Raw genomic sequence first — 10,690 nt, 5'->3', positions numbered from 1 at the left:
AAAAAATTCTTTAAGAAAAACTTAGGAATTTTTGGCAACATGTGTAAACAAAGTTGATAATTCACATTTTTATGTATGAAAAATTATTTTATTTATTGGCTAGGTTTATGCATTAGAAACTTTTTATTCAAATCGATACTGGCACATTTTTGTTGAAAACATGAGTGACTTCTATTAATACGAACCTTCCATGCATAATCAGTTATCACGCCCAGGCCAAAAATAAAAAAAACCTCTTATATAGACTTTAAATTATATAAATTATATAATAATAACAATAAAATCTTATCTCACTAAATATGATTGATTATATATAGATTAAATAATATTATTACATATATATCACGTCTAAAAAAAATTGGTTATATCTCTAACTACTGATCTATTTTTCATATGATTCCTTCTCTTAATAATTGAATGTTATATAGTTCTTCTTATATATTCAAACTAGGTAAAATGAAATTATGCATCTTCTATCTTTCAACAATCTACGTTACTCCAACTAAGCTTTCTCTCTCATACTATCCTTCTTTATTCTATGTTATGTATGACTAGTCATCCATCTATCTTATTGAATTTGGAATGCCAAGAAAGGTGGTGGCTGGATCAAAGATATGGTGATTTTCATTTTGTAAACAACTTGTAAGTACTAGTCTGTTATCTATTTTTGAAAACTACTATTGACTGTCTTTTCTGCAGAATCCAACTCTAGTCATCTTAGCAAAGGATAATTTCATATGTGCTGTCAAGCTGTTAATTGACATTGATATCTCTTTGTTCAGATGATTCTTCTTGCGACCCATGGAGCCTATATCAGATATAGGTTTGGGCCAAATCAATGATATCATGTTCAATGACAGGACATCGGTGCTGCCAATTTGATTCAAGTCTTGAAACTGATTGAGCTGATGATCTTACAAAACAATAACAGGAATCAACTTTCATATAGAATTCATTTTTTTTACCCTAAAGTTTTGATGTAAGCCTTGCCTAATTTCTACACTCTGAATTGGTTGTAAGATGACAAAGTTGTTGATGGCATTGAACTATTAATACACACATCAAATTGAATTTCCATGAATTACGGAATCTATTTCTTTCTTTTTTTTGGGCGGGTAACGGAATCTATTTCATCCTCATAAAAACCATGGTCTCCTATCACTTGAAGAGTAATTCAGCAAGCCATGATAGAAGTCAAATCATTATTGATCCCTATTATATTACCTTGCTACTTATGCGCTTTGATTCATGCTTTGGGCCCAAAAATAATACTCGCTTCCCTCATTCTGTTATTTTCAGTTATTTTATAAATTTTGTTCCCAAAAATAAAGCTCTTTTTTTATATATTTTAATGCACTTTTAATATATTAAAAATATAATTTCGATATTTCCTTTTGAAGAATGATGTGTAGTAACCAGTAATTTACTTGTTATTGTTATTGTTATATACATATTATACCACAGTACCATAAAATGTAAGTCATGTAGTAGTAACTCAGTAGTCATTATAATTACTCTTTTAGTGAGTATTTATATTTATACTAGATATAATTAATACGAGTGAAGGCAACATAAAAAAAATGAAATAAAAACCTATATCATTATATATTGATTGAAAAAATTGACATCATATTGAAGCAACAAGAAGAGGGAAACCACACATGCACCTCTTTATGCATGCAAGCACACACAACCAAGCATTAACGCAACACACCCTAACTAGCAGCAGTAGTACACAATATGCATCGCATTCGAGGGCCACCAACCTCCATTTCATCATCATCATCATCATCATCATTATCATTATCATCACTATTATTGACTCCACTCTCTTTCTTGCTACTGCTAGTGTAGGAAGAATCCGTAAGACAAGTTGAGTGATAAGCATGACAGCAAAAGAAAACAATGACCGATACATCACGTATAGAAAAGGGATCAAAACATATACAACATCTTGCACCTCCCCTAGAGATCTTTGAGTTCATTTCCATGGTTCTAAAACTAGACGATTTCCAGTGCGAAGCATTAGTACCTCTCCTTTTCGCTCGTGGCTCATCTTCTTCATTAGTTAGACATATTCCCTGCTTTGCCTCTTTGTAATACTTAACTAAAAGGTTGACACAGTCCGCCTATTTTGATGTCAAAAAATCAGAGGGATACAATATAATATCAAATTAATTAGATTCTAAGGTTTCTCGTTATACTATACTATACTAGGGGTACGGTGGGGGAGAAAAGAACCTTAAGTATATCATTGCACCCATGTCTAAGTGATGTTTCAGTCCTGAAGTCAGTGATAATTTTTACCAGCCGATCCCTTAGCCTACGGAAGAGTAGACAGAGAAATTAAATTACACTGTATAAAACATAATGCTACTGAATAAGGCTGGAATTGGGAAGCCGGAATGACCTACGCAACCATGAACCTTCTGAGCACCCAAGTCAGGATCAAGATCCTCTAAAGTGAAAAGATTTGTAAAGTAAAAAAGTAAGTATTTAATGACCATTGAATTAAAATAGTGAGATTTACATATAATGAAAGTTATAAATTCAAGGGTGATTAACCTCTCATTTTATAACTTCACTAATTTCCTCACTTTAGAGAATCCAAATTCCTCAGTTCAAATACAAAAACAGATAGATGGACCTCTTCTAAAACTGAGTGCGATATTCAATCAAAATACTTTTTAATTAGTTGTTACGTCACATTCATTGCTTACCGAGGTATTTCCATCCCATTGGGAACCTTATTTACAATGTAGAGGGGGTCGAGGTTTCCAACTGTGTGCTCCAATAGTATGCCCACCTGTTGTCAATTACAAGAATCAAAGAACTCGTTGGACAAAGACAAGGTATACAAAACAAGTGAATATTGGATCGTTTGTTTTTAAGGATTTATTTCTTCTTAAACATTTTAACTCCCACACCAAAAACAAACAAACTGTTGTAAGGGACAACAGACATAACCTACTCCCTCTCCCGATGGAAAGATCTTTGCTCATCTGACTCCAGATAAAACTAGTGTTAAGATATGGTGAGGCAAGATGTGCCGAGTACAATAACGTTAACAAGACAACTCGACTCAGCAAAAACATAGAAGAGAAGTTCAGATTTAAGATATAAACATAGCCCAGCAGCAACCTTTGGGTTAACAAATATGACTGGCCTAGCTTTGAGACACTGGAAATGATGGTAGAAATACACTTTTGCATTTGGATTCTGTTTCTGTCCTCACTTCGGGAAGGAAATATAAGAATTTTTCGTCTTTTGGGATAAAAAAGTTGTGTCTCTGTCCCCATCTGGCCGTCTCTACAACCAAAAGAATTATTTCTCTGCTGTTTCGATATTTTTGTCTTGAAACGTAGCCAAAAGATGTGCTGTTTAAAATGATTGACACAAACAAAACTTGCGATGACAGTTTTCACGTGTTGGGAAGGAGATAGGGGAGTTAAGTACATGGTCATGTTAAAGACATGGCTTTTGGCTTCAGAAAATCTGATTGGTTACTTCTATTTACTAAAATATTGAATAAGTGCATGCACCTAAATAATTTTCATTTTCGCCCCAAAAAAGTTCTCAACAAAAATAACCAAACAGGCATGAACATATAAATATACATCTTAGCTATCAAGTTATACCATTTCAGGTTTGTTAAGGCATTGCTGGATTAGTTCTTCCCAAAGATCATCATCCTGCTGCATGGTGACAAACTCTACAGCCTGCAAAAGATTATGACCAATCCAAAATCAACATAAAATGCCAGAGATTCTGATTCAAAATTTGGATTTCGGTTGAAAGTTAAAACCAAAATCCACTTCTGGATGAATAGTTGAAATACCTCCTCTATGTCTCCCAGTTTATTTATAATTACAGCTAGAGCTTGCTTTGAGTTTCCCATCCTTCCTAGGATGAAGACTTGCTCTCTAATTAGATCTCTCCTTATGCAAATCTCATAAGCCTGAAAAACGATTGAGAAATGGTTCCGTGAATCACTAGCATGCGAATATATAGCTGTCATTTACAGGTTGATCCCAAACCTTCTCAAGGGTATAATGTTGACTGTTTCGAAGAAAAGGTACCAGCATCTTTGGATCATAGTCTGCATATAGTTCTACCTAAGCAGAAGAAAAAACAATGATATTAACTGAGAAAAAAAAATTCAGTTGCAGGCAAAGAAAGGAGGAAGAATATAGCAATAATATGCTATAATAGCTTGAAATGAATACTGATGCCTCCAACATGACAAAGAAATGCATCAATAGAACAAGGCCATCAGTCTACAAGTTGCAAATATGGCAGTAATAGCCAACAATTGTTAGCAAAACAGATTGAATTTCAGAGATCAGAACTAATCAAAACCAAACATTCTATAACTGATTGTGCGGACGACAGTTAGTTACTTTCTATTACACAATAAGAAATTCTGATTCCGTTTCGAAAACAAGGGCAAATCTCCACAGTGTACATAGAGCAACAAGGCAATGGGATCTAAGAATCCAAAGATATAGCCAAGGGCACGACCATATAGGACCAATTCAAGCTGTTATGGGAAGAAAAACGTCACATTTATTGTTGCATACTTGCATGTGAATCACCAGGTGTACGGGAATTTTGGTTGGATGAATTAGAAAGGATATAATGGCACAGGAAAAAGCAAATTCTTTAGTTACGGCATTTCAGTCTTTCATATTTGTTTTCGTTGTTGAAGTTTAATATATTCGATGTAGGTTGTTGTTCTCCTTGCTAATAATATTATTTACTTAAATTTTACAATTGAAAGAATATGTTTGTCTTCTAGAGAAAAACTTCAGCAAACGAGCAAGCACCCACAGACCAGGATATGATGACTTCTACCTTTTCAAACATCCAGAGAGCAAACTGGGACTCTATGAATAGAAGCTTTGGCCTTCACAGGTTGGTGTTAATAAAACGGGATATGAGTCATGTAGAAGTCATTAAAAAGATGAAGAAATTCTTTTGTCCAGGATGAAAAGTACAGACTTACAAAGCAGCAACTACCTTAGGTTGCAGCAGTGAAAGCAAACACGTGAATTTCACAAATCCAAAATACAAATTTTGCATTGATCTACGTTTAAGAATCCATAAAGTAAGCTTGCAAAGGTCTATATAGAAACAGAGCCTACCTGCATATCATGAAAGTCCCTCCCAGCATGTGGATTAACTTCAAATAATGAATGGAGATATAAATGCAAGAAGTATCTTGAGTCAGACTCATTATCAGCATTTTGAAGTTGCTTCACAACTTCAGGAGCGCTTATTAAGTTTTTAGCTTGGATTAACAGAGGAACAGCACGCTTGCAATCAATCATCATTAGTTGGAAAACCTGAACAGGTACAGCATGTATAATGAGACACCAATAGCTATATAGACAAGTTTTAAGGATACAATATGTTGTTAATGACATTGATTTGGTTATCAGTTAGTTGCTCATTAAGCACACAAAGTGATGGTTATATGTGTCATTTCATAATTTAGTATTAGAATAAGTAAAATTATAGGGTCAACTTAAGTTCTATGGTTATGGGGATCAGCATATAAAGTTAATCTTTTGTTTACAAACCGAAAGCTAAAAGTAGCTCAGGGAATGATAAGCATATTGTATATGTATACTAAAGTGTAAAATAACCTTTGATTTAAGTAACTAATTGCAATAAGCTCCCAAATCCCACTATAAAGGATACAAGTGACATTTTGTAATCATAATATAAATAAACAAAGATCTAGGACCATCTTATGAATTACAAGGCATAAACATATTCATTAGGCACTTGCTCATCAGTAACATTTATGCCCATTCTTTGTGTCATTTTCTATTGCCATTCCCAAAAACTCTAGTTTTTCTAACAAAAGTGGATACAAGTACAAACAAAACATCAATTCCCCTTAAACAAGAGGAAGGAAATACCACAAAGTTTTCTCCTTCAGATAAATATGAGACCATTCAAATATTAATAAACAAATTTTGGATAATTGGGATGGACTCTGCTACTCATCCATTTTTTTTATACATTTAATAAATATAAGAGATGTGACAACATCAATAACTAGATCCTAATACTGTAACAAAACTTGTAGAAAGATTCTATAGGTTCATTAATGCTTAATCATGAAATACCAAAGGAGAAATGTAGAGTATATTGCTCACATCAAGTGACACTGTAAAGACTAAAGATAGATAAATATCACTTCTGCAAATTGCAAGCATACCTTCTCACGAATTGCACCATGCAGTTTATGTTTATCAATGAAGTCAAATACTTCTGGCTTCATAAGCTGAAAGTTTCATCAAAGAAGGGTGTAGGAACTAAATCAGTATAAATGTACTTTAATCACTTTCAATCAATGCACTTGCTTCCTGAACACACAGAAAAGATATACGACCACCTACATCAGCATACAAAGCAACAGCTTTCTCATGTTGCCCATTAATTACATACAATTCTGCTAATGCCTGGCATAGAAAACAAATACATCATTATAAGCAAATGACTATCGAAAACATAAATATAACTAGTAAGACATCCCAGTCCCCAATTCCTGTAGGGCTTTGGTGTATTAGGGCAGAAAGTAATTCCAGGGTTTTTAATGATTTCTTTTTTAATATTGGTTTTGTTTGGGATGCGATTATTTAGTTGGTATTCCTTTGGTGCTCAGCATATGGTTTATTTATTGGTCTTCTACTGGTTGATATTCAAAGGGATTGACATGCATTGTTACATGGTTTATTTGTTAGCTATTTCTTTTCATATCTATCCGTGATTCTGTGTTTGTCGTATTCTCTCTTGTCCATTCCCTTAAACTAAAATTTCTTTTTCTATAAAAAGATAAAATGAGAAACGCTGACCTCCTTGAGTGGTTCAGTCATGGATGAAGTTTTAAGCTGAGGTTCAATAGCTGAAATAACAGATAGTGCAGAATAAATTACAGGTGGCCAGGACTTAATAGTGGACAAGAGATCCTTATGAAAGGAAGGATTTGTAGCCAATGCATTTAGAGCAACCTGTACAACAATAAGCAGAAAAAATGTCAAAGTTAGTTGATTGCAGAATGCAGCTTATATAAAGACATTACTTGTAAGTTGTAACAGTGACTACTTTGGTTTAGGCTTTAACCAACCTCATAGGCAGAATCACGCAGTCTAGGATTTTCTGTAGGCATGTACGGAACCAAAACAGGGAGTTGACGAAGGTGAGCAAAGTGGAAAACCCATCTGTTGAAAGCAGTCCATTGACACTCAATCATCAAACAAGAACTACAAGCCTGATTAACAGTTACCAGTATGTGGTTCAGTTACCTTTCCCAAGCTGAGGCTGACCCTCGAAGCAACTTGGGACACAATGAAGCTGCTTCAGAATATTTTCTTTCCACTATCAAATGATCAAGGTATCTAGATCCCACCTACAAATATAAAACTCAGCTATGATCGAATGGAAAAAAGTTAATTTAGAAGGAGACATATCAAGTGAAAGCAATGATTGTTAGAGTGAGTGGAGTAAACATTGACTATTAGAATGTTACAAAAAACGATCAATATAAAAGCATAAAGCCATAAGACTTCTTTTAGTGATCTTTCTTTTCTTTTAATCTTTGATCATTCATGTGTGGTTTAACAAAAATACATGGATAACCTTATTCCACTATTATGAGATAAGCTTACAACTTACCTCATCAAGAAGTTCACTTCTCCCATGACTTGATTCAACTACAGCCAAAGCTTTTTCATGCCACCCATGTTGAAGAAGCCAAGTAATATGATCTTCAGTATCCCTAATAATTAAAATGCATTTATTTCTCTCATCATCATCTTAATTTTTTTACTTCCAATTTATACTCCCAACTTATAAGATAGCAAAACACTTCAGATATTTTACATAAAAAAAACTCTAAAAGACAAACAACCTTCATTTGTACGTTTAATCTTCCTAGTGAACAATGGTGTTTAGATTGATTTACTAGTGTAGTGAATATAACAAAGTTAAAGAATCTGGCATATGATAGTGCAACGCCCTTTCTCAGAAGTTACTTTGAGGCATGTAATCTATTTAACTAAAATAAATAACAGCTCTATAGATTATCATACTATGATATTTTAATGAGCATATATATATAATCACGAATAAACTGAACAATGCTGATCCCTTGAACCAAACCCTTGTAATATTCTTCCATGCCAAGTGGTCAGCTGGCAAGAAAGACTGTTTATTTGTTTGCCAATCCCATAAGAATAAAGTTTTTAAAGTACGGTAGGATATATTAAAAAAACACCGCATCCTTTGTTTCTCCCTTTTATTTATTTATTTATTTATTTATTGGTTATAAGCAAATGCATCAATCACCAAACGATAAGATCAAGAAGTTGACATTGACCTTGGCTTTGCAATAACTACATCCTTTGGGGACACAATATAATAAAGTGGTTCATCACCTGCAGCCCACTGACCACCAGCATTACTGCTACCTACATTTGAATGAAAAAGGTAACTATTGCCGTGCAGGAGCAGCAGGAGAATTTCATCCACATAATATAAGAACACTGGATAATGTTCACCTGAGAAGGGAGCATGAGCAAGAGAATAGTCCTTTGCCTTGTAATGCTCAAAGCCGTGTACTGGTAGAGCATCTGTTGAAAGTTCATCATTGTTCCATGTTACTATTCGAACCTCTGGTCTTTGAGCATTGCCCTGTTTAAGAACAAACCAATTTATGATATAACTTCATTTCATCATATCATATGTAAGAAACCGTGAATACCTGCCGAGAAGGAGCAGTGCTACTAAAGTCCTTTTCTCCATCTTCTCCAGGAACATACGCCAGAACAACCAGAGCATCATCAAAGGGGGCAATTCCTGAGATGAAATAGCTAGTTTGAAATGATGCCACAATGTCCACCTGGCTCATACTAGACAAAGGAAAATTTCTGTATGTCCCATTGGCTACTTGATAGCGGTTTGTTCTTATTGAAGCAATTTTGACAGTAGTTCCCCAGCCAATAACCAAGAGGGTGTCACTCTGTACAATATGGAAGGATATTAAGCAAAATTAATTTTCATAAGAAATGTCTTGCAGTATTACATTTCTTTAAAGCAAGGACCAAACATTCAATCAAGTTATAGAAGCAGATAATGCTTCTGAGAAGACGCACCAGAAACAAATAGCAAGTCTATGCTCAGATATTTTACCACTGACCTGCCAAACCAAGTGAGGAAGCAAAAGCTCAGGCCTGGGGCTATCTCTTGGCCTTTCAATAAATGTTACCCGCTGGTTATTGGCAGTATCATAAACCTTCACTCCTGTGTTGTTTGCCCAAGCAACAAGACTCGTTCGCCACTTCACTGCATGTATTGGACCTTCCCCAGAGTGCAAAACCTTTTATAATATATATATTGTGGAGAATACAATACATATGGTTATAGTTTTCAACACACTAAAAAGAGTAGCACTATCCAAATTCATGCTAGAGTTAAGAAGAATCTTGCAGACCTGGTCACGATAGCCTAACCATGTCTTCGAATTCAAATACAAATTGCCAGCTAAACCACCTGCAACAAATCTCCTAGAGGCATTCCTTGTGTAATCAGGATCCAAGGCAATCGCCTTCATCGGCCGATGATACTCGAACTTCGTTTTCTCATCGGAAAAAAGACCGCAAATAACAACTGATCCATCATCGGAACAGCTTCCAATATACTCACCCTCTAAATCAAAGCTAAGGTCGTTAACAACAGCAGAATGAGCAGGGAACTCTTTCACCTGCAATCAGATATAAAATTTCACAAATGCAATCCACTCCATTGTGAAGTTCATGAAAAAGCTTGGGAACGTTACCGAAAGATCACGTAAGAGAGGGGAAAAAATGAAATGGCTAGCTACAATTTGAACGACGATAGCTCAGAATTTCACGAGAAGAACATTTCATAAATAAATAAATTGATGCGCAAGGAACGAACCTGGTTGCCGAGGAAATCGAGGATGTAGACAATGCCGTCGTGAGTACCGAGTGCGATCATGCGTTCCGCGACGGCGATGCAAGAAGCTGCGTCGTTAGATAGCAGCGCAGGTATACTTCCTCCCATTCTCTGGTACTTGAGCCTTGGCTCCTCTTCGTCATCTTCCTCTTCTCCTTCTTCTGCTTCTTCGTCTTCTTCTTCCTCCCCCTCCTCCTCCTCTTCTTCTTCTTCTTCTTCTTCTTCTTCTTCTCTCTCGTCATCTCCTTCGACGCCATTCTCGGACGGAATCGGAGCCATCGGAAGATAGTTACCGCCGGCAGGACCAACGGAACGGAGATCTGTTTGGAAGCTGAGAAATTCTATTCTCTCTGTTTTCTATTTTATTTTGTTTTATTGTGCAGTGTCGTTTTGCGTTCCGTTATTAAAATTTTGGAATGTCGTTCACGTTGAAGATGGGGAAGAAGGTTCTTTGGATATAGTTAGTAGTACTAATTAAGAGGAGTAATGAGGTGAACGACAATAATAATCATAACAGCAAGAGGGAGTGTTTTGTGTTGAATGAGATTGGGGGAACCCCGAGAAACCTGTAAGGCTGTAACTAACGGAAGTGGGTTATGTCATAAGTGGAGCATCTGTTTCTTGGCCGTTAGCGTTTTGCACTTTCTGTGACGACATCGTTTAACAAAACCAAAGTACCAAACTTAACGAATTTTTAAAGCTG

At 35.4% G+C, this 10,690-nt stretch overlaps 1 protein-coding gene across 3 annotated transcripts; it reads right to left on the bottom strand.

Annotated features, from left to right (window-relative positions):
- Positions 1 to 1,621: 1,621 nt before the first annotated feature.
- LOC130933166 (vacuolar protein sorting-associated protein 41 homolog) lies at positions 1,622 to 10,491 on the bottom strand. Of its 3 annotated transcripts, XR_009067631.1 has the most exons (20): positions 9,970 to 10,491; positions 9,503 to 9,772; positions 9,209 to 9,388; positions 8,774 to 9,031; positions 8,571 to 8,703; positions 8,390 to 8,480; positions 7,687 to 7,789; positions 7,317 to 7,420; positions 7,139 to 7,232; positions 6,867 to 7,022; positions 6,411 to 6,473; positions 6,230 to 6,295; positions 5,145 to 5,345; positions 4,038 to 4,115; positions 3,839 to 3,958; positions 3,639 to 3,719; positions 2,721 to 2,806; positions 2,411 to 2,458; positions 2,242 to 2,323; positions 2,094 to 2,129 (listed from the first exon to the last, which is right to left on the bottom strand). XR_009067631.1 is itself a non-coding variant. In XM_057862712.1 (19 exons), exons 1-19 carry the CDS (start codon positions 10,264 to 10,266, stop codon positions 1,716 to 1,718), a joined length of 2,877 nt encoding a protein of 958 aa, XP_057718695.1. In that variant the 5' UTR covers positions 10,267 to 10,491; the 3' UTR covers positions 1,622 to 1,715. The 3 variants fall into 3 exon arrangements, 2 of the variants coding, with proteins under 2 accessions (XP_057718695.1, XP_057718696.1); XM_057862712.1 differs by lacking the exon at positions 2,411 to 2,458 and having other exon boundaries at positions 1,622 to 2,129; XM_057862713.1 differs by lacking the exon at positions 2,094 to 2,129 and having other exon boundaries at positions 2,317 to 2,458.
- Positions 10,492 to 10,690: the final 199 nt, after the last annotated feature.

The sequence above is a fragment of the Arachis stenosperma genome, chromosome 6 (assembly GCF_014773155.1).
Source record: "Arachis stenosperma cultivar V10309 chromosome 6, arast.V10309.gnm1.PFL2, whole genome shotgun sequence".
Classification (NCBI taxonomy): domain Eukaryota; kingdom Viridiplantae; phylum Streptophyta; class Magnoliopsida; order Fabales; family Fabaceae; genus Arachis; species Arachis stenosperma.
This window is presented reverse-complemented; position numbering and strand designations above follow the sequence as displayed.

Coding starts and splice junctions, on each gene's coding strand:
- LOC130933166 (XM_057862712.1), bottom strand. CDS start 10,266: ATGGCTCCGATTCCGTCCGAGAATGGCGTCGAAGGAGATGACGAGAGA. Junction 9,773..9,969: donor TCGATTTCCTCGGCAACCAG/GTTCGTTCCTTG, acceptor ATCTGATTGCAG/GTGAAAGAGTTCCCTGCTCA. Junction 8,481..8,570: donor TGCTCATGCTCCCTTCTCAG/GTGAACATTATC, acceptor ATTCAAATGTAG/GTAGCAGTAATGCTGGTGGT.